This window comes from Fopius arisanus, unplaced genomic scaffold (genome assembly GCF_000806365.1).
Source record: "Fopius arisanus strain USDA-PBARC FA_bdor unplaced genomic scaffold, ASM80636v1 scaffold00104, whole genome shotgun sequence".
Lineage (NCBI taxonomy): Eukaryota > Metazoa > Arthropoda > Insecta > Hymenoptera > Braconidae > Fopius > Fopius arisanus.
In genome coordinates this window covers 288,730-315,437 of record NW_011887843.1, presented here as the reverse complement: position 1 = coordinate 315,437, position 26,708 = coordinate 288,730, and the positions used below count along the sequence as shown (strand labels likewise).

The 26,708-nt window shown below is 43.4% G+C and overlaps 1 protein-coding gene across 4 annotated transcripts in view; it reads right to left on the bottom strand.

Moving 5' to 3' along the window:
* kn (EBF transcription factor knot) overlaps nucleotides 1-22,545 on the bottom strand; it is a 47,882-nt gene extending 25,337 nt beyond the window's left edge. For all 4 annotated transcript variants that reach the window (XR_892622.1, XR_892623.1, XM_011312563.1 and 1 more), the window contains exons 1-6: nucleotides 21,800-22,545; nucleotides 16,434-16,587; nucleotides 15,074-15,137; nucleotides 12,569-12,624; nucleotides 8,668-8,741; nucleotides 8,223-8,291 (exon numbers count right to left, since the gene is read on the bottom strand). Coding sequence is in view for 2 of the 4 variants with exons in the window: in XM_011312563.1 (XP_011310865.1) it covers nucleotides 8,223-8,291; nucleotides 8,668-8,741; nucleotides 12,569-12,624; nucleotides 15,074-15,137; nucleotides 16,434-16,587; nucleotides 21,800-21,870 (488 nt within the window). In the remaining 2 variants the exon portion in view is untranslated. The remainder of the gene's footprint in view (nucleotides 1-8,222; nucleotides 8,292-8,667; nucleotides 8,742-12,568; nucleotides 12,625-15,073; nucleotides 15,138-16,433; nucleotides 16,588-21,799) is intronic.
* Nucleotides 22,546-26,708: the final 4,163 nt, after the last annotated feature.

The window sequence follows — 26,708 nt, the reverse complement described above, 5'->3', positions numbered from 1 at the left end:
ATTTTTCACGCTGAGATTTTTCCAGGAATGAGTTACGGACTAACGAATTATTTTCGACTGCGTGATATATCACCCGCAAAATCGGTGTCCAGAGATTAATTAATAGCTCGATAGAATTTTTTTTTTTCTCAATTACAGTTATTGACGATGCAGAGTCCACCGATTAGATAAATTAGCGACGGATAATAAAAGTTTATCCTTAATTGCAAACTGAGTAATCCATTTGCTGGCGTGCGACGAGGGATTTAATTCGATACGACGCGTGTCCCATAGAAAACCTGTTACAAGTTTTGTAACTCGCCTTTTGTCGTGGAGTCTCGTGGTCCGGGGAGTTGAGTGAATTGAGATAAAGAACATCAATCACTCCAGATAAATGAATAATTCCAATAGATAATTCAATCTGCGTGATTCAATTGGAAAAATATTTCCATACAGCATCGTGCTTTATTTTTCATTATAAATAATTGTGAATAATTTCACAACTGGAATTTTATTCGAATAGTCATCGAAATAATATTCCACGAAGAAGCCCTTAACCTCCAACCTGATCACAACGAAATACGCAAGCCTCTTTGGCTCCGTCAGGCATTTCCACCCCGTCGAAGTAACCGTCGAATTAATTAGTACTTAATTACGTTGAAGTACTTGTTGCGGCGTCTCACTGATGCGCGAGAAGGGAAGCAGCACACCGTAATAAGATTTCCTTTAATGGCATTACACGCCTCATTGGTAGTTGGCCAAGTTTCCACCAAAGTTGGATTCCCCTCCCCTTCGACTTTACCATAGTATTTGACTTACCCCCACCCGGATTTATCTGCCACCCGGAAGTTATCATCCTCCATTGGACCTCTGGCCAGAAGTTAGATGACCCCCAACACTCCGTAGAGTAATAAAAAAAATTCTCCCTCAGCTAAATTGCATCCTTAATCACTTCATTTATAAATCTCCAAATCGAAATGCGAGGGAGATAGAGGGGAAAAAAATTTGAGTAAATCGATTCGACAATGTCTGTAGCTTTATATGGATTGTCCCCTGGGTGGTCCTCTCGTTCAGACGTCATTCTACGGCAGAGAGTACCACAAGTTGAGAAACCCTGTAACTCGTCCCTCTTTCGATACATTGGGGCCCTTTATCTTTCTTTTGGTTTGTTTTCTGGAAAGCCAGGGAGGAAGGCAACATCGCTAAGAGTGAGATCCACCAGCTCGCTGACTACGCGCACTGAATCACTCATCTTTCCAGAGTTCTAGTCTCGAACGTTCTAAGGTATTCCACAGGCTATTAACTCTCACAACTCCTGTCTATCCTTGCAAGGTTACTTTATCCACTTCAAGCATTTGTCTCTGAATTTTCTATTTCAATTCACCGATGATTGAGGTTATGACAGCTCGGGTGCAGTGACGCCACCACGAGGTGGCGCATTTGACGTTCAGACGTTCATGCTGTCATTACAGCCTTGACACAGTTGTTATGCAAAGAGGGTCACGGAAGTAACGATGAAAATTCTGATATTAATGATGAAACACACGCGATTCAATAATATTTCTCTCATGATTTTTCAATTTCTCACGTTTGTCCTTGAAGCTGGCGTATCCCATAAATTGGTAACAGAGGCTATTCTCCGCAAAATCCAGCGATTCTTTCGTGCGTCTTCGGAGATGATATTTGCTCGGATCAATCCATATGGTCGTCATGGCAACCGGTCAGCCGGGCTTGTCCACCCTCACGATTCCCCTCTCAACGCGGGGGTTGAGGGCCACGAAGTCTATGGGTTGAAGACCGATGCTGCCGCGAAAGCAGGAGCCCTCAACGACCCAATGAACGGCATCTCTCCCTTCGTGGGGTGGGTTGTGCGTTGTTATGCCCCAGGACTGGGCTAAAGGGGAGAGCCGAGAAAGAAAAAAAAAAAATTGGAGAGGAACAAAAAAAAATGGTGACCGTGCGCTGACCGATTCATTCTCATCTGCATTCTCCAATCTCGTTTGCCTCACAAATTTTACATTTCTTCATTCTTCGGTTTTCACCTGGTTATTGATAGGGTGTAAACAATTGTAGCCCACCGCTGCTCCAATTGACTTCTTTCACTTTTTTTTTTTTTCACCCGGAGCCAACGGTTGCAGCTGAAGACCGATCGCCAGTGTTGGCGTGAGGCCATAAATTATGCACCAACACAAGCGCACACGGACCCTTCGACGAGATGGAAAGATCGAACGAGGAAGGAATTGCCAGGACTTTTCGTCGAATTGGCTCGAAAAACACAAACACGAGTTTATTCTCTGGCTACTTCTCATCGTACACTTGAATTTCCGTATGCGTCTGGCTTGGGTCAGTCTGACCATCGAAATTAGACTGGCGTCCAGTCGACAGATGTTTCAGTATCATTTGGAGGAGTGCAGGGAACGGATCGAAAGAAGACATTGCTTTCCTATCACTCTGAAGCCCTGTCTTCTCTCCGACTTACCTCCCACGCGTATTCTACATGCAAATTTATAGAGATCCTTCGGACATATAGGCGTGTGCCAGGAGATAGAAGGGCTGGGGAGAGGACTTTTGTCCCACGGGAGAACGAGAAATCCGCCAGGACTAAAAGCGCTTCCTTGTACTGTCACATCGTTCCACTCGAATCAATCGCATAAATTTCGACCGGCAGTCGATCGACTAGACGCCCGCTCACTGGTATCAAGCCACTGGGATATTTTCTCGAGGACATGTGGACTGTTATCCGTGAGGAAAGAAATCCGGTGAAATTTTCAAATAACTAAAAATCCCAGGATCATCGTCATACCAGAGAGAAATGTACTATTCCACGAAGAGAGTTGATCCCCGTGGTATGTATGATGTCGTAAGGTGAAGATAGAGCAGTGGATCATCATTAACTGGATGGCAGCAAAACCACGGACGTCTGATTGACAGGCTCGCGGTGAAGCTCAAGTTTTTCCTAAACCTGGTTTTAATTCTTGGTAGGTGGGGGATAAGGAGGACATGCCTGATGGACAGTCGTGAGGCGCCAAGCTATTCCAACAATTCGGCCCCTCATTTCATGCTTCCTCCACCGATCCAGGTATATGGTCAACCGATCTCGACTTTCTTGCAACACCTCAAATAAGAAGATACGACACATATCTCCACTGGTTCAACCGTAGCATTCCATCATGTCAATCCTCAGCATCCATCAGCCATCAGCCATCAGCAGACAAACACCTGGCTTTCGCTGAATCCACTGATACTTTACCATTAATCTCGTTTGAAATAGAACGAATTCAATAGACTCACTGGACAAATCCAGTTGATAGAATGAATGAGATTGAACAATTGGACGACACGTTTGGTTATACAATACCGAGGGGGTACTCCACTGACACGAGTTTGAGGCTCTAGAAGGTAATTGAGTTGGCCACGCGACTCTTCAAGTGGCCCCCTGCCGTCATCATGACACACTGCCTCTAGCCCCTGCTAACCACCTGTTTCACTCGTTCATTCTGAAGTGTATTGCGTATCCCTTAACGTGCACGCACATATGTGGGGTTGAAGAAAAAAAAAATGTAGAAAGGATCGGTGAATTGACATAAGGCCAGTGGCCCAGAGCAAAATACCAAATGGGTGTTTGCACGCGCACCCTTACGAAAATAAACACAACGGGATGAGTTTATTATTCTATCTCGCCAAGTATAAGACAATAATATTTTTTACTCTCATTTAATTTCAGGGAGAGGGTGCAGATCGATTTGGTTGGGAGAGGTGAACGCCATTTAGAGTCATCCACCGTGTCTCAATCTGGAGAGGGCACCCTTCCAGCCATCGTCGAGCCGTGACGCTTGGCATCTGTTCCAATGTGAAACACCCCAACTAGTTTATACCGATTCCAATGCGCCTGCTCCAGTGGTAGAACGAGCCACTCCACGATTGTCCTCTACCGCTGACGATTCACCAAAATACCAGAGGGTCACCGCATCCTATGCACTTTGAAGATAGTGCGAGCAATGGGGAGTCTATGCTTTCCAAACGATTTCATCAGGTAATCGATTGGAACCAAGTGATTTCAATCATTTTTTGGGTGATCATTGGCGTGAACATGGACGTGTCAATTGGTGACGCGATTTCATTTCAATCCCAAATTTATCCACAAATGTATTATGAGTGATACTGATAAATGGCAAAAGTGTGTGGATATCTTCTTGGGTTTGAAGAATAAAAGGGATCGATGGCGATTTTTCACTCACTTAACTCCAGTGCGCATCAATATGCATTAAGCTGATCGGCTCTCCCTATCGGGTTTTTCCTCCATCTCGGGCCAGCCTGCTCCGAGGTAAAAAAGAAACTTGGTGAACCAAAGGGGAAAGACTCTTGTACCCACCTCGATGGGAATAAAGACGCTTTTTTTTATTCGGCTTTTTGGGTTTTTAGAGCGTCGACGGATAAAAGCCCGGGCTGTTAAGATATTCTTTGAAAATAACGATTGGCGTATCGGAGGTAATTCTCGGCTGGGAATCACCGTGAGAGAATGGCCCAAAGAGCACTTATCCTGTGCCACTAGCTGGGTAAGATTCTTTGTCTCTATGGTCCTCCGGGGTGTCCTTGGGAATCTGCTGGCCTCTGAGGTACGGTAGCTGCGTTTGCATTTTATCTGTATTATCGGATTTTTAGGGTAAGTTACCCCTGAATTTTTCCTTCCTTTTAATTTCAATAGTGGTATAAAGAGAATCTATGATACGGTACGGTTGAAAATCTAAGAGCGATCGCTGATACATAATGGATCGTTCTTCGGGGCTCTTTTGGTTAGCATAAGTTTTCCATTAGCAAGCGAGGGATAGATTCGAGATATCGATAATATCCAATATACATTCAGACGTATATTTTCGTACTACGAGAAATGTGTGTTTTCTCGATGAGGGGGTGGAGAAAAAAATGTCACGGTAATGTAATATCGATGGGCCGAGGCCATTGTTTTTTTTTTTCTCCCGTATTTCACCTAATTGGGAGAATTTACGAGTGAAGGGGAGGGGAGAGGGAGAATTGTCGATGGATGAGTGATTCGAATCACCGGAACTACTCAGAATTTCTAAATTTCAACGAAAAAGAGGCGATTAAATTATGCGATTGATTCGGAAAGAATAAAAATCCAGACGAGCAAGAAATCGATGGATTCGATCGACTCGTAAATCGAAGGTATCACTCATTCTCGGGGTTTCATATTTATCCCCAAATTTCTGGTATGTATTGACCCAAATTTTGATGAACTTCAAGGACTCGGTGCATGATTAGTACCGCAAATAACTCGGAGTTATTTATACAGCGATTTACCGGTCTACCGATCGGTCGATCTGTTCTGCAGTAGAGGAAATTCCCCTCGTAAATACAAATACCAGCGAAGGGATAACTCGAGTGAGGGGGGAGAATGGGGCACCAGTACATTTATTAGGGCACGAGATTCGAAGGGTGTGACACCCTGCCGAGGGTGCCCCATATGCTCCGGCACAAGTACACGAATTTTTTTCCATGTCCGGCGAAGGGGCGAGTGTGTTTTGATTCCACTAATAGACACGACAGGAAATAGCTCATGATAGAAATAAAAACAGAAGTAATTTTGAGATTTCAAAGACTTGTGAAGCGAGAAAGTGCTGACGAGTGATGATTCCAGTGCGTGTTCACAGGTTCAATAATTCGAAAATAGATGACCAATAAATCAACAATATCAATCATCAGGTTCATCAGGGCATTCAACAGAGTAGAAACAACAAGCCGTTCAAATATTGTCCGAAGAACGATTTCGTTATCATGATTAATCGAAATGCGCGGTGTCTCGGAGAATTAATAAAAAAAAAGCTAGGTGTCCGTGTACAATTGAGTTCTTTTTACGATCGATCTGTGTCATTCGAGGATTGGGCATTGCGAGACCCATTATTATCACTCCATATCTAGATCGAGGACGATTTTCAAAGGGCTCTTTTTTTTTCACAATGTGAAATATTGAAACTGTGATGAGGCAGACGCGTGTCGCGCGAGGTGACTCTTTAGTTTGATTAGTCTAGCGTGACTGAGGCATTTGTCTATTCCGCTTATCAACGCTCTGTTAGTTCATTGAGGTAAGCTATATCGTAAGTGGCTTCACTATTAATATATTCGATCATCCTTTTTTTCTTTTGATTGTGGAGGGAGATTTACAAGGTCACGTGCTCGAATCGATATCGAAATGGTGGAGAGTGACTCCTGGTGACACCGGTGGCCAACAATTGTCCGTGCAGATTTGCATTCATTAACGGATACAAGCGACGACTGATTGACAATCCGCATGTCATTGTGACGTTAGTCATATCGCAGCGGCCCTCTTGTTGCAATCCATGAAAATGGATGTTACATTGTTCTCGGGGTTTGCAATATACCAAGCGTGAATTAGTTTTATTCCATTTGATTATCGGTTGTCGTTAGCTCGCGGTTCTCGTTGGGCATTAGGTGAAAATTTGATTGGTGGTATATCGACTCCAATTTTTTCATCACCAAGATGAAAAATGAAGGATGAAAAAAATGACAGGATGGGTCAAATGTTGATAATCAAAAAATGAATATCAAATTTTTTTTCCAGACAGTGGTAAAATATAGATTCGGACAATTAAAGTTGAATGAAATTTGTGGAAAATTGGTACATGAAAGGTAAAAGTAGTTTTGCGGGTAGAAAGCCAACGAGGCGAATGGTTACAGTTCGTGACAATGTTCCCCCGTTTGGCAGTGGAAAGAGGGTAACATGGGTAGTAGAGGACCTATGATCGATGCCGAAATTAAGGGGTTGCCCGTGCACTGGACGAAACAAAGTTAACCAATCACGGTGGTGGAATCGTACTCGATGCTACGGTTATATTGGCCGTCATTCCAGAGAGCTCGTCACCGATTTTTTTTTTCTTCCTTTTTTTTTTTGCACCGAATGCTTTCTGTTTTTCCGAATCACGAGCACTCGGCTGTGTATAGGAGAGGGCACTCGATGGAGTGTGAGGTAGTGAAACGAAATAGAGACAGAATTTTCGTAATTATGGAGCACTGGTAATCCCTTGGGACGTCACGGGCCAGCGAGGACTGGGTATATCTGCGACCGCTCCAGTACGGTAAAATGACATTTTATAATTATACATGCTAATTGTTTTGCCGAGTCAATCGGCCGGAAAAATCCATCGTCAAGGACATGAAATAAAAAAATTCACATCCTCCACAGATGATTCTGATACGACAACTGGTGTCGAGAAAGATTCCAACGGAAACAATGAAAAATATTTTTTGAATTGGGGAAAAAAAAAAATGGCCCGAAGGGGTGGACGGTGTATTGTTCTTTGCTTTGATTATAACCTCAGGTGAATATCCAAAGTACTTTCAGTCGAGTGAGCACGTCACAATCGACAAGAGTCACCTCAATCAAAATCCATTGATACACCAGTCATCTCCACCAATTCGCCCTCGACTGCCGTCCCATTGTGCGGTTTACAACCAAAAAATTGATTAGCCATCCACACAATAGACGAAAACAGTCAATCCGAAAAGTTGAAGAGATGTAGGAATAATCAGGAGGCGTACACTACTCACTATTACCATCAACATGAAATTACTAAAAGGAAAGTTGTTGGACACGCGACCAATGTTGCAGTTGCATCACAGTAACGTATACGAGGGGTGCGTGTTCATCATTTGGCTGATTAATTTTTTCCCCCACCGTTGATATAGAATTACCATTAGAAAAATATCAAGGCAGCATTGAAGGAATGAAATACTCCTTTCCCGGGTAAAATTGGATAGCTGATCGTATACATGTGTACGGTATTGGGTTGAGGATCACTGTGTACAAGATGTCCTCCTGAAGACTATCTCGGTCTTGACTCCCTCAGGGAATACCCTCCACCTCTTGGTTGCTACCATTTTCTCCTATCTCAGTATATTCTATATAGCCTATTCAGATATCAGGCTCACCCTATACTAGAGCTGTGTTAGCCTCTGTTTCCCAAGACGGGACGAGGGATGAACACGAGTACCGGATACTCTTCCGCCCTTTCAAGAATCCAGATCCACCTACCCCATCCTATCCAGTCCTATCCTGTCCTATCCCTGTCCTATCCTGTCCCATCTATTCTACCCCTTTTGTCGTAGACAACGTAATTCACATACTCGGTGTATATCACCGAATGCGCCATGCTTTTGCAGCATCTAGGTTACCTTGATATCATGATACTTCATTTTAATTTACTCACCGGTCGATGATCACGGGATCACTGGGTGTCTCGTTTCTGTTTCCACAGCTCTTCTTGTCGCAGCATCGACTGAAAACAAGAGATGATATTCAACTGACTTTTTTCAAAGGGGGGAGTGCAAAAGAGAGAAAGAGAGAGAGAGGATCGGCCCAGTTTGGGGTTATGGCAGTCAAAGTACGTCAAAAGTTTTTGATGCAGAGACTGAAAACCACCTAGCCCCTGTGGAATTGCCCAAGGGATTCTGCAACTAGGGGCTAAGCAAGTCCCAGGGGCCGATGTGAGTCAGCTACGGTGTGTACCCATACGTTGATGCATACAAGACTCGTTATGTTTATGGTTTACTACCCGCTGGGGGTCGACTCGAGAATGAATCCATAAAACCACATGACGGAAATTTTGCCGAAAAATTTGAACAACAAATCGGTAAAGATTACGATTGACTCACCTGCACATGACTTCGTGGGTCAGAAGTACTCGGCACATCTCTGGATTTTTGTCCTGTCCCTCGTACATTATCGCCTGGAAGAAAAAAATAAAGAGGAATAATTAATCATTGTTGAGAACAATTTGTGGAGAAGAAGTAATTTGGATTGCATCCCATTGCATGCTTGGACAGTCACGAGAGTGCGTAGACAGAGGGAAACAACCCCAACGGCATGGGCTAAGCCCTGGGCGTTGCAGGCAAATCCGTTAAGCCTCCTTCACAGCCTCCTGATTGATTTTTATTTAATGACAACACATTGTCCAGGAGCTGTACTCATGTATTTATACAGGATTGAGGAGGGAAGCCATTGAATTATCCGGGGTATAACAAAACCATCGGGAAAAGATTACCGGTTTCTTTGATCTCGTTGGGGTCTTCTGTTTTTCGATTTTCACTGGGCAAACATGAGATCGTAAAAGTGTAATCGAGATGTTTCAAAACAATTTCCCTGAATTATCTCTGAGAGTACTTGCATTTATATTCGTTTGAGCTCTCTGAAGCCATAGAAAAAATTGGATTTATATTAAAGCACAAAATCCAGGTACATGAAATATTTATGGAAAACGAAATAACTGAATTGACGAGTAAACGAACGAGGTTCACCTCTCCCCGGCGATAAGTAAATCAGAGGTAACACGAAGGGCGGTAAAAGCGGGTAAAATCAACCCTCTGAAAAGCGGTACGCGTTACGAAATTGAGGAAGATGAGGATTCATGTGGCTGGGATGTTACTGTTGTATTGGTTGCTTTCGTGTGATTCCGCAATTTCTCGTGGGTTTATGATAAAATGTCAGGCGAGCCTCATTTATACTCGAACTAATTAACATAAACGGTGAATTATTCTCTCCGACTCTCTCCGATTATTTGACAGAGTGAAAAATACGTCAACCTAGAAAGTATAGACAACGAAATATATTTCCCCGAATGGATTTTCTTTTCGCGCGCCCTTCAGTTGTATGTTCACTTTATAAAAAAATTTTTACCGTTATTTACCGTGCAGTTTGTGGCAATCGGTGGTATATAATGCGCGAAAATTGCGGGGATGGAATAGTGAAAAAAGTTGAATGTAATCACTAGTCAAATATGTGGATGGAAGGCCACGAGGCCTGTGAACCTGACGTTCTACATATCGCACTTTATCCCCATAAACATGCGATTCTGTTTGTCCAAGCGTCTATTACGACGACAGGCCGTCCGTTTTGTTTATCCACCATCCCCTCACGAACAATTTCAGGTAATTACTTCTGCTCTTACGCGTTTTCCCGGAAGCATTCGGCTTTCCTTATTTTTCCTTTTTACATCCCATTAAGAGCCATAATGAAGCTCTTGTCGTGGTGGAGGGGAGGAAAAATGTTGTCGTAAAACATCTTCGTGGGAATGTCCGTAATGAAGGGAAAATGTTTATGATGCGAATAAAAGAGGCTCCCTCGACGATTTAAATTCTCGTCGAATGACTTGACGATGGAACTTCTGAATTGGGATCTCTGTACCGAACAACTGATAATGGCGCTGTTAAATCCCAATAACAGATAAAAAAACGAATCACCTGGAGATGTCAAGGGCCTCAAATAGATGGCGTGTCGGATTAACCTCGAAAATTATTACCAAATGCTGAGTAGCCTCAAACGATTTTCGTTGGGCATGTACCACCAGGTCCGAATACTATTTTGTGTGTCGATTTATTTCTCTATGACGAGACCCTCAACGAGGGCTCTTCCTCGTACACAGCAATCCCCGGGTGATGTACTCTCCCCCCGATGGATATCTTGGGTTATGTCGGCTTGTGAGTCTCCGAGGAGTGCCACCAGGGGCTCGCCAAAAGCCCAACCCGAGGGGTGGGTAAAGTGTTGCGACGAGGTCAGGCGACGACGGTGAAGACGACGTCGAGACGCCGTCCTGAGGGTGCGACCAGTCAGCAACGGCCCCACGGGGGCCCTCCTACGATTCTACTTGCCTTCTTACATATCTCAAGTCCCAGAAGGTACACTTGAGTCCCCACTGCCACCCAATTCCCACGGGAATTACTTACCGCGGACTAATAACGAACTGACTCGAACCGGCTGGCCGAGTCTCATTAGAGCACGACGTACGCGATTACCGGTACGCGTACGTCGTACTTTAAAACTGCAAAAAAATCCCCCAGATATATATTACTCGTTATTAAAGTTTAGGAGAGAGGCGAGTGCCAGTCGACTTATGACCATCAGGTGATCGCTAGGAATTTATTTACAACCGGTTTTCATCGACTCCCGAGTCATTATTACGATTTTTTCTCATTCCCTATTTTTTTCAATGAGCAAGAATAAATTTGAGAAATAAATCGCGTTTGCAAAAAATTCTTCGATGATATGGAATGACTCTCGTGAATTTATCAATTAAATGGCGCGAGAGAAATTCAGCCTGGGATCATCATTTTTTTTTTTAACTCGCATCGCATAAATAAATAATTCAAATTGTTGGTGTCTTAAAAAGTGTGGGAGTAAATGGAGATCGATACCCAAGATTGTCATCCAAATGGCACCAGTAATGATTTCCATCGCGAATCGATTTTCAAAGTCCCCTGGGAATGTTTTTGAGTTCAGTAGAGATGGGGGAGGGGCAGGGGGTGGCACGAGGGGGAGTTCGGGTTTAATACATGCCGCTGAACAAAACATAACAGTAGCTCCCCCTCGAGAGGACTCCCCTCTCGACAGGCTCTTTTATTTCTCCTTATCTGTCGGGGATTAGCTTATCTCTTCGGCTTATTATTTCCTTAATCCACGTTTAAACACCCATATTTCAGACTTACGGGGGGAAGGGGGTGAATATGAGGTATGATTTTCCGATAGCGAGAGTCGATGTACCCAAGACTTTTTGTAAACAGAAAGTTGCGATTTCATCTGGTGAATTACGAAGCCAGAGAAGTTGGAATTCCGAGGCGATCCTAACGCCCAATTATCGTGAATTTATCACCCAACCTTTTCGCGATTATTTTCCCGTGGTGAAAGGAAATTATACGATAATTCATTCACACCGTAAATTTGACGCACCGATAATTTATTTATATCCACATGATTATCGATTTTCGGAATAAATCGCTGGACTATATTGCAATCCACTCGTTTCCGTGCACATCGACTTGATGAGAAGTTTGAAATCGTATTGAGAATCGTCTGACTGCGCAATGTACCATCGGCTTAGTAATTTAATCAGCTAAAACTAACATCCGTTTCTCCTCCCCGTCTAGCTCTCCAGAATGCCACGGACTCCAGCAAGAATGATTTAATCTGCTAAAACGTCGCCGTCGACTCGATAGAAAATAATTTAAGAAAGTGAGGGACTCCATGACGTCAATGCTAAAGAGAAATTGCACATTGGGCATTTGTGCTAGGTGTGATGGGGGTGATTGGTACGTTTATTGTTGGTGGAATCACCCTCGAGACGGACAATAGGAAGCCATTTCGATATCTCGATGGTAATATTTACGTTTGCCAAGGTTATGATCCCTTCTTTCTCTATCATCGGTCTTCATCTCCATTTGAGAGGGGTAACACGTGGTTCTCGTGGGTACACCACGAGGATGAAAGGACGAGGGGGAGTAAAAACGATTAAAGAGAGGACGAAATCGGCCACGTGGCGGAGATAAAACAGGATGGCTTGAGTGGAGAGACCGCGTCGTCGCGCGCATTGCCGCCTCCTGGTCTGATCGAGGGGTTGGAATCAACCCTCCGGAAAATTAAGTGCTTGTACTGCTGGTGATAACGTTTGCGCACGCAATAAGGCGATGAACCAGGAGAATGCAATATTCTTCGAGACGAGATGAACAATCGAATAATCGAATGATCGATAACAAAAAATAATTAGACGAGTCAAAATGATCTCACCTGTTTCGTAGACGAATCAATGAGTCTGACGTAAATATCCTGCTCCTGACGGTGACCTGGAAAAAAATAAATAAATGAAAAAATCCAGCAATTAATCAGTAACGAACAATAATTACATAGCAGCCCCAATTAATTATCCCCAATGAAAGTATTAATGGGTGTCGCACGGTGGAGCGACAACTCGACGATAAGAAAAGATGAAGTGCCCATCCAATCCCCATAAGAGGCCCGTCTCGAGAGGATACCTATTTTTGCCGCCTTGCCAACCAATCTTTTTATCTTAGGTATAACTAACTCCGCCACCTCCACCAACTCCTGTCTTTATGCTCGTACTTTTCATCCGTATTTCAATTGCCGATCGCTTTAAAATCCCATCGGCTGTCACTTCCCGCGGGACAGGAGGAATATTTTGTGGTTAATGAGGAGAGAACATCACCAACAAAAAGTGGGATATTAAGAAAGCACTTTGAGTTAACGAGTTACCGTGAAATTCCACTGGCTATTTTTTTGGAAAAATTTCCAGCGAGCGATTGACCACGATTGCTGCCCTGTGAATTTAATGTTTATCAATAAGAGCAGATCGTTCCACCTATAAGTTGGAGTTTTTTTTTTTTTTCAGGTCTAAGCTTTTGAGGAAGATGTGACCACGGGTTTCTTGAAAACAACCGTAGATTACACTTGGCCATTGGGTGGATTCAAAGTGGGGTAATCCCATACGTGTGCAGTATTTTCGGTGGGGTACAGATACCTCGTGGCTTTCGGTCCGTACCTCTAAGCCAGGTAATCCCGATATAAGACACCTTGGGCTTGTCCCTGGTATAGAGAACTGTTGGTCGAGCGCGTAGATACGTATACACCGGTGACTACACTACATAACGTTACCGTGGATTACGATGGCCAGACTGAAACTCGCTCACAAATTACCTCGAGAAACCGCCGTGGCTTACTGCAAGTTACCCACCAGACGACACTGACCGGTTATACCATCTTCTTCGATATATCGGTAATCGTCAATCGTCCCTATTTGGATTTACTCCGACTTGAATCATCACACCAATGGGTTAATTATATCAAAAAGAGCAAGGCAATTAAAAAAAAAAATCCATTGAGATAAAAAGGAATAAAATGACACGAATAATTGGAGTGATCAATGATGATACCCATATTTTTAATGAATGAAACAAAAAGAATGGGGAATTTGAGAGAGACCATGATTTCCTGACTCCGGCCTCAATTTGTCTCTCCTTGGAGGCAGTGCAAAATATTTCCTGCATGAAACTTTCATAAAGGCACCGAAAACACGAATGCATCACAGCGAATCGTATAAATCAGCACACACACTTGCGATTGAAAGCCCCAAGTTGATGCCGATAAACTCCAAAAGGGAATAAGCAACTTGGACTTGTTATGGAAGACCGATTGAATTGTTTTTTTCCTGAATTCGTTGAATCTTTTATCGCATCATCGAATTACATCAACAATTTCAGGAGTTTGTTGATAAAAAAAAAAAAACAATTGTTTACGAAAAATTGGTGATCGTCAGGGGACATCTGTCCGGTGTTATTTGTAGTCAGTGCTATTCATTAGTAAATTTCTTGCTGATGAAATGTTAGAAGCGCGTCGTAGACCATAGATGGCATCTTTCAGTGAGGTATCCCCACCCATAAAAATCTCGCATTGATTGATCGGCCTCGGTGAGGAGAAGAGAGAGACGAGATAGAGAGAACAAACGGGACAAGAAAATTGTTGAGACGAAGAAAGCTGAGGGGCTAGGGCACCACCATCGTGGAGTGACTGAGGTATTGTGGAGTGAGAATGCGGAGAGACGTAGAAATAGAGGATGAGAAAGAAAGGTTGAGTAAAAAAGGCTGAAATAAGAGAAGAGAAAAGCAGTGAAGGCTGAAGGAAAGGATCGAGGGGATCATGGAGGTTGGCACCGGCTCACAGCGTATATGGAGTGAAAAATTGCTGGCACCGACTACCATCCGGAGACTCAAAGCTTCTTAAAATGTCCGTACAATGCCGATACTATACTACTGAATCCCCATCGAAATCTTCATCGATCTTCACCTCTCTCTATTTCACGGTGAGTAATGCCAATTAATTTCGAATTATGCGCAAGAGACGACATCCGGATTGCGCCGAGTATGTCCTCACACCGCGTTCTCATACACCGGCAAATACCTCGTGTCCCCGTAATGAAATCAATCCCAGCCATTTTTCACTTGACTCCAGAGGATCAAATGGTTTTTTGTTAAGCGGCAAACATCCATCGATGTAAAATATGTCTCTGTTTGGGGAGTGATCGGCACCGCCACGCGAGTCATTTTAAACGTTTTTAGACGGCATCCGGACGGACGGATCGGGTGTCCGCGCGGAATGTTGATGGCACTTCATCCTCACTTTTGCCGCCCAATTCCCCCACCCCTCCCTCACCCCCCCTCCCAAACATTGAGAATTTGCAATGACAAAAAGAAATGTAAGAGAATAAAATTCAGTACTCACCATTGGCATAGAGCAATTGCAGTCTGTACTGGATTCCATTGTTAGTTTTCTGTCCCTCCGATTCCTGAAAGATGATTCCAGGATAAGTGAGTGATAATTAATTCACCGGTCATTAAGGATATGCTGGGTTTCATCTTAATTAAATGTGATGTGACGTAATGACAAGAGCACGCGCCATCTAGTCCCTAATTATTAATTTCTTGATGTGCGCGGTAAGAGCAGCGTCATTATTGTATCGTGGCGTGCAATGCATAATTATCTGGTAAGGGGGGGGTTCCCCGTTGACGAGCCGTGCGTGCATTGTGTGCCATATGCCGATGGATCGCAGTAATGCATTTTGAAATACCCGCGCCCATTCCGTGGGGTGGGGGAGGGTTATGCTGTCAACAATCATCATTATTTCGGTGGCGCATCGCTAAGTTTTTATTTATTCGCCCGTTTTTATTTCCTTCATTAACCAGAAATCAGGAATTACAGACGAATTATGGATGAATGATTAATAGGATTGATTTGAGATTCGAATGGAAAGGACGAGTGATGCAAATAAAATTGTGAGGTTAGGTAAAAAAATTTTTATGCGTTCTAAGTATGAAAGACAATAGTTGGCAATGTTCAGGGAAGGGTGTTAAGGGGTTGCAGTGGTGTCTGTGCTAGCTGGGGGTTGATGTATGTCCGCGGTGCATGACCCTAATTAATAGGGAGGCCACGCGATGCAACTGTCCGGCCCACGTGAATTATACACCTTCGCGTATATAACGTAGGTTGGCACTGGGGGATGGTTATGTGTTTCATACCTATCCCTCGCTCATCCTGGCTTACAAGGCCACCCCCAGGGCCAATTCACAAACCAAGTATCCAAAACCGCGATGTAAACACTTGCACGTGGAGCGCCGCGTGTAATTAGTTAAGTAGGTTGGACTCAGTTAAACAGTAATAATTAATCGACAATGCCGTATCCTCCATCTTTTCTCGTTAACGCTCCAGTAATTTGTTATAATCGGTTGTATTAGACTGATTAGACCGAGCTCTCTTGATCCAGACAATTCGTATCGCTGGGCAATTTTTAGAATGAGACTTGACACCGTCGCGTTGAAATTATGACGAAAATGAATGAAGCGCAATCTTTGATCGATTAACTTTGGATTAGAGTGTGGAGTGTAGGGGATACCATCACCACATTTTGACAAGAGGATCGCGTGACTGAGTCTCCTCACTCCTTCGATTGTACGATATTATCCTATTTTACACAGGGATCGGAAGAGTTTAATATTTGACGCGGGTGGTCAGATGGAAACGGTAATTATACCGATAAAATATAGTTCAGTTGTTAGTCATCGATAGTAGATAAGAGGTACATCACCTGGTCTTTTTCGACGAATCCGATGAAGGCTGTCCTCTCGATCTCGATTGGTTGGCCACCTCTGTCGTACAGGGCAATGACAAAGTGGAAGAAATTACTTTTTCTCAAATTGCTAGGTGGTTGCTTCTCGAAGTGCGCCCTACCGACACCAACCCTGTAACATATTATAACGTGATGTTGAGAAAAAAAAAATGCAAGCGTAGGATAAGTGAGTGGTCTGCTAGAAGGAAAGGCAAGAACGTTGGAAAGACAAACGAGGTCGAGGCGTCGGGACGGCGCTCAGGTGGCCTCGACGCCTTAAAATCCCATTAAGGCCTCATGTGCTGAGATTAGGGACACTGGACTCCACTGCTATCTTTGAGTAATGGCGGGGTGTCCCTCCTCGAAACCCTCCACTGGAGATGAAAAAAAAAATCGAGTTCTTTGTGATTTTGGGAAGGGAACAGCCGAGGGGATAATGGAGGGACATACCGACACGTAAAATTAAAAATTAATATTCATCTTCAATCGATTGATGATCAAGGTTATGAAAAGGATAGTGTAAACTCTAGTATGAGGACGCCATCGCCAGTTGGCGCCTCATTTGCGCTCAAGTTACTGTTCAAAAAAATTGGGGAGATCCAAAGGAATCCAGTTTTCAACTTCTGTGGATTCGTGTGATCCCATGGGAAAATGTCGTTCAACTTTCAAGAAATACTTCGTCCGTTCGGAGGGGGTGGGATGTACAAGACGTCGAGGAGACAACGGGAAAAATACAAAGAGTTGATAAGCGAACGGAAAAGCAAGTTTCCGGGCATCATAACCGGAAAACAATTTGGCGACAATTTTTCAAGCTGTCAAAATAGTCGAGACTGGAGTGATGTCTCGCGGGAGTATTTTGGTCAGTGGTTTCCACGTCTCACGTTTATTCACTCCCTTTCTCTGGAACTTATTTTTGCTTCACTTATTCATTCGCCTTCGGAGAAAAGCCCCGAGAAAAATATATATGCCCAATGTTTACGACTCGAGCGAAAATCTGAGACAATGGCCCTCGCTGTACCGTGAGCGAATATAAAAATTGAATGACGTCACAGTGCAAAATCTCTCGCAATTTGGTTTCAATTTTCCGAGTTAACCAAAAGTGTCTGGTTACGAGGCGATAAAGAACAACGACCCTTTTTTCCTCTTCGGTCTCGTTCCTCCGGAGGAGAGCAGATCCGTCGCTATTTTCGTCGCGCCTTTTTTCGCAATTAAACTTAAGACCGCTTGAATATTTAAAATCTCGCCGACACTCTTTCCCACCGACTCCCACATTTGTCCCTGGACTTTCGAAACTTCCGGAATGAAAGAATGAAATTGTAAAAAATTCCCGATTATTCAAAGAGATGCATTAATTAAAATAAGACAAAAAGAATTGAAGAAGAGAAATCGGCTAAATGAAATTATTCCACTCCGAAAATCGAACCCATAACCGGATGACGCAATTTCGAATTCAACTCATCTCGTCACGAATAAAATTAGCAATTCGATCAAAAATTTGAAACGCAATACTGTATTTTCCGTATTGCATTCAATTTGAGCTCATTCCATGAAGCTAGAGCATAGGAATTACATTATAGCAGATAGAATGGGGTGAAAAGGGGGTGGTATAAGGGGGTAGGTATGTGGCGACGATAAACCAAAGCCACAGCAGCCAGTGTATAACAACGGCAGCACCAGGAGGAGTTGGGGGTTGGATTTCGCGACCTATCCGGACCTCCCGAGCGGAAAACTGAATCGACTGCCTCGAAAATGAATAGCGGCAGTTTTGCAGCACATTTGCGAAATAAATGATGGTATCGGCGGTGCGTTTGTCACGCCAGAATGGTGGGATAGCCTGGACCATGTAGCTAGAAGGGGGTGAGTTTATACCCGGGGCTCGAACGTGTGCGGACAACGGCGGCGGAGGGCCATGGCAGCAGGAGGGGGACTGGGGGGGTGGGTGAGTAGAAAGGGGGTTTGTGAGGTTCACAAACTGAGGGGCCAAGCACAGTTGGCAGAGGACGGGGGTGATGTACTGCCCGTGTCGATAATTATCGGTGGCTGATTAACCGGCCGCCGGTTCGCGCCCCATAACTCTCGACGTCCGATTATTTTCCACCCCGTGTCCCGTTCAATTCCAGCATGTGGGAGGCCATTGATCAATGGATCGTTTTTGGGTGAAATATTTGGAGTAATTTGTAATGAGTGGGCATTATGATTTTGGGTAATTAGATTGGGGTGATGCTGTGTTCGTTATGCAAGTACTTTGAGGAGTATTTAGTCAGTGCGACATGTGAACAATTCATCTCACTGTCAATTGCGAGAGTGATATAAATTTTTTGATTTGATACCGCGCCATCTGGGGGTGGCGTCTGTGTATCACAGTTGTTTTTAACCTCTTTAATTTACGGTAGAATGATCTGGAGAAACCGTCCACATGAATTTCAGGGAGTCATATCACTTTTCCTTCGTAAAAAAATTTTTTTTTTTTCGGCAGGGTCCGTTAGCGTTTTGGAAACGAGTGGAATGGGGACACTAGGTGCGGTTACAAGGCCAGAAATACAAGTATGATATTCCAACGAGCCCGGAGGGTTTGCAATGGACTATAGAGAACTAGAAATGTCGGACAGAGGCAATTTAGCAGACGGGAATAATTATAATCACGCGAAACTGGGAGAGAACATTCTCGCCAATATTCCGCAATTAAGCGGCTATTTTTCCCGTCATTTTGGCTTTTCCTCCTGTTGTTCGTACCCATCGTATTTCCACGGGCTTAACGTGTGGTGCAAAAGGATTATAAGCGACATCCTATTCGCACACCCTAAAACCAAACGCGAATTGTTGTCGGGGTAGGAATTTTCGGATATACGAGAGTCTCGTCGGTTTCTCGTACTGTGCAACAGCCGTATGAAAGTGAGACATTACGATTAGAGTGAGACGATACACCGTATGAACTCTGTCGAGGTGATAATTACATGCCCGATTCACGTTTATCGTGTAATTTGCACCGCGCAACGGTTTTGAGTGCCGGGATGCGATAACGATATTCCACATGCAGGTGAAATTTGAGAATGTATCTGCCCTTGTGGGTCCATTCGCGGGGCTTATCGATTTCATGGTTTTACAGCGATATAAACGAAGTGCACAACTATGAGTGGAGAAAAAAAAAGCATCACACCGATTTTTGGCAGTGAGATAACAAAAATCCCCCATGCATGCAATTTTCTAGCCGCGATAACGCGAGTTACGGGTGCTTTTACGGTGGAACCCGGGCTATAATGATTTTGGGGAATTAATAGATTGATGGGTGGGAAAATGAGGCCAGCGAGGATTTTTCGGGGGATCGCATACGAGTGCATTAGCTAAAAATCCTGCGGATTTTTCAAATCCTCTCTTACCGAATTTTTTAATCACCTGCGTATTTATTTAATTTTCACTCAATTTCTACCAAAATTTTTATAAAAAAAATACAAATATTAAATTCCGTTTCATCCGCTTCTCCATGATAAATTTATCAGTCAATAAAGAAAAATAAATCCACCTTTGAACTCGTTTCAATTTCCATGGAATATTTGAATATTTGCAGGATTGAACGGCGCATCATTAAAAGCGTTTTATATTTGTTCAGAATCATCGAAATATAATTCGTCATGTGGATGGGTCAATATTTATTTGCAAGTGATTTTTCATTTGAAGGTGGAAAAACATGTGTTTAACCCGACCCATTGGTATTTACCGACGCTAATACACCGATTCGCTGGCAAAAGCAATCGCCAGAGGAGAATTACAATAAATCGGCGGAGCACACGCCAATGGACAATACCAACACACACATCTTTTCGCATGACGTTATAGTTATTACGCGTTAACCGGAAAACCTACCGCTATTTACGTCCCGCAAATCTCCCCGGCCCTCCGTACCCAACGCGATTTATAATGCATTCGAAGATAATGAGCAATGTGTAATGTATCTGAATATAATCCCTGAATATGAAATTGAGAATTTATTCTGCTTCCGTATACCCCGTTCTCTGCTATTTTCATTTATCATTCTTTTTCCTCTACAATTCCCAATTCACAAGAATTATTGATTGATTTATTTTATTTTTCTTCAGAATAAAATGCACAGAAAAATTTTTCCTCATTTCCATTATTTATCTTATTAAATAAAACAATAAAAATAATAAATAGAAGAGAGAAATATTCGGTAAAAATCGGGTGAAAAGGGAAAAGAAATTGCGAGAACTTTTCTGCAATGGGATTTCGCTGAAGAAAGAGATGTCTAATTTTCATTGAATATTTCTCTCTGTGTCTTTCAATCCCCCGATGTTCGTTAAAGGGATGGCTATTGGATTAGAGAAAATACCCGGTGCCACCTCTGACTCACTCGGTTTACCTTCGGGTTTTCCCGTGGTATTTGCACGCCTGGCGTCGTTTGCACGTCGTACAAATCCGTTAAGCGAGGCGGTGCAATAAACCGCGGTTTATTGTTCACCCGCACTGTGCAATTCCTGTTTGTTATATACCCATGTACACCCGTCACGGACACTACAAATACCCCGGAAAAACTCACCCCGAAAAAAAAATACCCCCGCGAGAAGATAGAAAACCGCAACATTTATTTTCATTTTATACTTGACAATGAACGACGAGGGCGTTTAAAAGCGTCGCATAAAAATCTATAACAATATCTCTCGCCGCGGGGACCGGCGCTTGTTCCCTCTTCCACTTCTGCACTCTCTATCTTTACTATCTCCTTTTCATGGCTCTTTATAACTCCGTAACTACGTATTTATGCTTCATGAAAATTCAATCTCATCGTCTATTTTTTTTACTCCAACCTGCACCGACGACAATTATTTTTCGTTATGATGGAATTGATTAAATGCCCCGTGGATGACGGCATTTTATTTATTGGCTGAATTATTTTGCAAGTAGCGGCCAGTAGTATGACCGAAACGCGGCCCGACGGCTTCAGGTGCACGACATGTGGGGGAAAAATATTTTCCGGAGTACAACATTCTTTTGGATTTTTTTTTTCGAAGAGATGAGAGAAATTCGTGCGGAGGCGATTGCTATATTAATAATATTATTCATCGCATTAAGGCGGGCGAGACGAAATTTTAAATTATTTCTCAAAATGGGAGCGTAAAAAATATCTGTAGTATTTTCCTAGAGATGAAACCTAACGTTTGGAGAGAACTCCATGAAGGAAAATCTCTATCGATTTCAATGACGAAAAACAGAATTTTTAATGAAATTTAATTTTTTAATCCCGATGTGTTTAATTTTCCCCGCGAAGTTATTTTTGGATTCTTGGACTGACCCATCGGATTGATTTTTAATAAAAAAAAAAAAGAACTTACGACGCCGTGTCAGCAAGAGCAGGTTGTGGCCAAGCACGTGGTACAGGTTCCTCCTTGAGTATTTGCCTCATGTCCTGGGGTGCAAAAACAAGTGGTGCACGGGGATGATGATGAGGTGGTGGTGGTGGTGGTGCAACACTTGCACCGTACAATTTTCTTCCCCAGTGTCCTTCGAGCTCGACAGGACTTCCACCGCCAGTTGTTGCTCCGGCGCCACCACCAGCACCCAATCCCAACCATGGTGACCCCCCAGCACCCACGATAGTGGAGCTGGGCAGGAGACCGCTCCACTCGTCGGAGCGCGTGGTGAGGCCGTTGAGCCAAATAAAGGCTTACCCGTTGCCCCAATGTCCAAACAATCCTCCTCAACGATAACTTATCACCATCCGTTTGTCTGAATGACTGGATAACCAGCCCTCGAGCCCGACGTTACCCTCGAAACCGTTCTTATCACACCGATTCACTTTCGCCGGGTCACGACACACACCTCAAACTTCAACAACTTTATTTCTACCTTTTCACACTGAATTTATCACTAGGTTTGTTTATGTTTTGAGAGGTACGTCACCGACGGGTACACAGGGATCAATTGTTCGCGGCCCACGGTTTTCACGATTATTATTAGAAATATTCACTTGAAGGTCATTACGGTCGTCAGCACTCGGTCACCACTGGACGAGCAACAATATATTTTTTTTTTCGCCGTGAGGGAGTGATTTTTCCTGTGGACCTTCCTCTCAGTTTCAATGTCCCCAGCCGCGCGTTCCTTCCCGTTACGGCGCCGCTTGTCGAATGTGTCACGGGTTGTGAGAGCGGCATGCACGGGGTCCCACGGGGTCGTCATCGCTCTGGGAGTGGGCGGGACTAACGCAGAGTCACTGCGCAGCATCGCCCAGATGGGAAAGGTCACGTCTACCTGATGCCTGGCCAATCGGGATGCCCCGATTCCACCAATCACTGGCGCTCTCCGTCCGAGCGACACGCCCTGGCTCCAGACGAGAGCCGGTGGCGCCCCGACGGTCGACCTCTGAGGCTGTCATTACGGCTCCTGCCGGCGAGAGTGTCGCATGTTGCCGCACGTCACTCTCTGGATTTTCACTGGTTTTTACGGGCTCCAGATAATTCTTGAAAGAATTTTTTTTATGCATTTAATTTTAAAAATCATTATAGAAAATTCCAAATTTGGAGAAATATTTCTCTGAATTTTTCTGACCGCCAATCGATTTTATAGAATAATTCAATTTTTCCATTTTGTTTCATTTTTTCGACAAATGTATAGCGATTTTTTTTTTGGTGATGTAATTTTTATTGAATTTTTTTTCCGCTTGTAATTCTGCGAATTTTTAAATGAAAATCTGGTTTTTTCCCACGGAAAAAAAGTGGAATCCGGGCTATCGCGGACAGCATCTCCGAGGTGATGATCGCGACTCCAGATTATCCATGTCCATATTAGTGATACTTGTCTCACCCAGCAGCAATCTCCAACGGTATTACCCAATATTTCCGAAAGACTTTCAAATAAAATGAATTCACCCCCGAAAAGGTCCTAATGAATTATTGCAGATCAATTTTCCATGGACAACATGAGGAATTCATAAATGGGAAAGCGTCATGTAATCACCGAATACGGCACTAGCTCCAATCAATGTTCTGTTTTTATCCCATCAAACAGGAGAGCATGTTCCACCTGCTGGACACAACATGAAACCATTTAAGTAATTGTTCCTTTTTTTTTTCATCAACATCAGTTGGATCCCCAGCTGGGTTTCTCACCTTAAACGTTTCAGAATAGCGTCCGATCATGACAGATGCATCGGATGTTGCCAACAAAACACCTTCAGCTCCTTCAATCTCCCTTTTTTTGTCGCAATCATCGTCTTTCCCTGGAAATCCCCGATGGTCTCGGTTATTTGTTGCTTATCATCGGGACAATGATTGCTTGATAAATTGGTTCGTGTCTGGAGAGTTCTCCACAGGCGATTGAAGTGACCTCGATGCTACGTCAAACGGCAGCTTTTTTCGCGTCTTCAATTTTCTTTCCAACCAGAAAGCCGGAAAACCAATCCTGAATCGATAAATAAAAACAAAAATTCCACCGAGTCAAACAAAAAAAATTCTAGAGACTACACCTCACGATAAAATCATGTTAATTATAAAATTAGCGACGAAATGATAGTTAAAAAAAATTAAAAAATATTCGGAATGAGAAATTTTTTCTGTCAGTCTGAAATAAAAATGGCGCGATAAATCTCGAGGAGCGACGGCGCACGGCGAAAAAGTAATTATAGAATTTGTTTGAATAAATTTATGGCGGGGTGAGACCGGGCAATTCGAAATTTAAGAGGGAACGAAAGAAAACTCCAGTGTTTCTCATTCCGACACTTGCAGGTTAAATTATCTCGAGTGGAAACGAGGAAGGGAAGTCTATCAAGTTGGGATAATGCGTTCTGTGCCGGGTAATTTGGCCCTCGGTTTAATCTCTAAGAATTCAAGATCACTCGCGAGATGAATTTGCATAGGATAGTCATCACCGAGTGTCTACTCCTGACCGGGTAAAAATTTTTTCCCGCCACCTAAATAATCGAATAACTTTTTATAAACTGAAGGTACGTGACACCACTGGATAAGTTGACTGACAGCACTCAGCACGACTCATTAACGCTGATTTCGAATGAGCGCGTGCCAAACCGGTTCTCATAGAACTTCTCTCCTGTCTCTCATTTGATATTTTCAATGCGGCCTTTCTCATTTGATATTTTCAATGCGGCCTTTCTCATTTGATATTTTCAATCCCCCAGTTCTTCTCCCAACGAGTGATTCATGATCTCTTTCTGCTGCCCAACGGCCTGTAACATTGCCGCCTTATGGCAGCGCCCGTTTGAGACACCAACGATTCATCTGCACGTAAAAAAATATCCAGGAAATATTACTGGTCTCTTATCACTAACATCTTAATTCTGAAATATTACACTGTCTCGATGAGCAACTAAAATTACGGCAAATGATGAATTTTTGAATTTTTGGTGGTAATTGGAAATTTTTTAAGATAAAAGTTGAATTACACCTTGAGGGTGAAAATTGTCCTGTCCTATTGTGTTTCGCCAACGTTTCGCCAGCATCTCGACATACGAAGTTGACATTTAACTCTCCTTAAATATCGGGCTTAATCCAATCATCACGTCGGAGGGTTGGCAAATGCCCCAATGATGTCAAATGAACATCACTGGGCAACCGAAATCCAATTACAAATGGGTGTGGGGATTTCGTATGGTCTCGATGTTGTTAGTCTACGGTTGGAATAGACTCGATAAGCCTATTACCAACTGCCACGATAATATTTCCCATTCGGGCATTCTATTTGCACTGATGTTGATGTCTTTGGGCTATTCCGCATATGCTAGAGGCTGGTGAAACGTTTGGGGAGAGAACCTGTCACTCATCGCAGACGGAAATTCAAGCGAAAAATTTCAGGCGCAAGGATTATCTTGAATTTTCCGAAGAAATCGATGGCACAAGATTTTCACTCACCCCAACGCAGCTTTCTCTCACGAAAAAAAAAATAGCAGAATTTTCTCCACTGCTTTCACGAAGGATCACGTCTGTCCAAATTTTAAATTGAATAGGCGCACTGACAATGAACCGCACTTGCGCGTGTAACATTATCTGTTGGATCAGATATATCCACTCTAAAACGAAGAGCCATCCACAGGAGCACTCAACCCCCGGGTATCACGACATATGTGATACTCAACGGGGGGACAGCATCCCCAGCACGCGAGGATTTCAAACATGTGCCTATAGCTGTCACAAAATAGCCACCGAATTTTCAGTGAAAAACGATGAAATCGAATTAAATTCTGGCTGTCGATCAATCCAGGAATTTTCCGAGAACCCTGAGGAAGGACGTCATGAATATGCCAATCTCATTACCGACTGACGTTCCATCATCGGCCACCTTCCACAGGTACAGGTCCTCACAAGCCCATTGTCTGCAGCTCACCACCAAGCATTTGGCAGGACAATACAGCTGATCAGCGCATCGGTGCACAATTATCATGATAATGTGGGTATTGCCCCCAGTGAAAAGGGCGCGTGCTGAGGCCATGGTTCCCCCGAGGGGTGCACTATTTTTTCACGACATTATACCGAGGATCTTCCAGGACCACGCAGATGGGTATTCGACGGTAGCCATTCATCAGGTTTCATGATACATCGAGAAAAAAAATATCTTCAACAACAGGTTGGTCAGTTTCAATGTCCTTCATTAGATAGCCATAACGGGTACGATGAATTTTATTTCTCTCACCGTCTGAAGACAAAATTCATGTTTTATTCTCGGTGTCTTCGGTCCCGTCTGTTTCCATAAACCAAATTATTTTTATATCCTCGGGATCTGCGTTCACATGAATTAATGATAAGCCGGTCAGCTAGGGTTGCCGCCATCGACTGACCCTCAAAACCCGGAAAACTCCCTTACGACATGTGTAAACGAATTGGACAGCCCCCGATTTAACTGATTTATTTTCCCTCATCTTCGCCGCTACCTTCCACCAGAACCATCCGTTTATCATCTGAAAGAATGAATCAATATTAATCATTAATAATCGTGAATTCTTTGAAGCATCGCGAGAAGGGATTGAATCGTTTGTTGGTCCCTCGTTGAAAAATAATTCCGCACTTATCCGTGATTTATGGGATTTAAATGTGCCGGTTCAAAATGTTTTGACTATTGTCGAGTGATCATTGGTGCGTGTAGACGCGGGATACGCTCGTTGATTCGGTGAAAAGTCTGACTTGAGGGGTTGAATAATCTGTTTCGTATGCAATGAGACAGTCAGTCATGAGAGACAAATCTCATTGATATTATTGCTGTTAAAAATACACAGTGAATATTCAGTGCGAGTGAAAT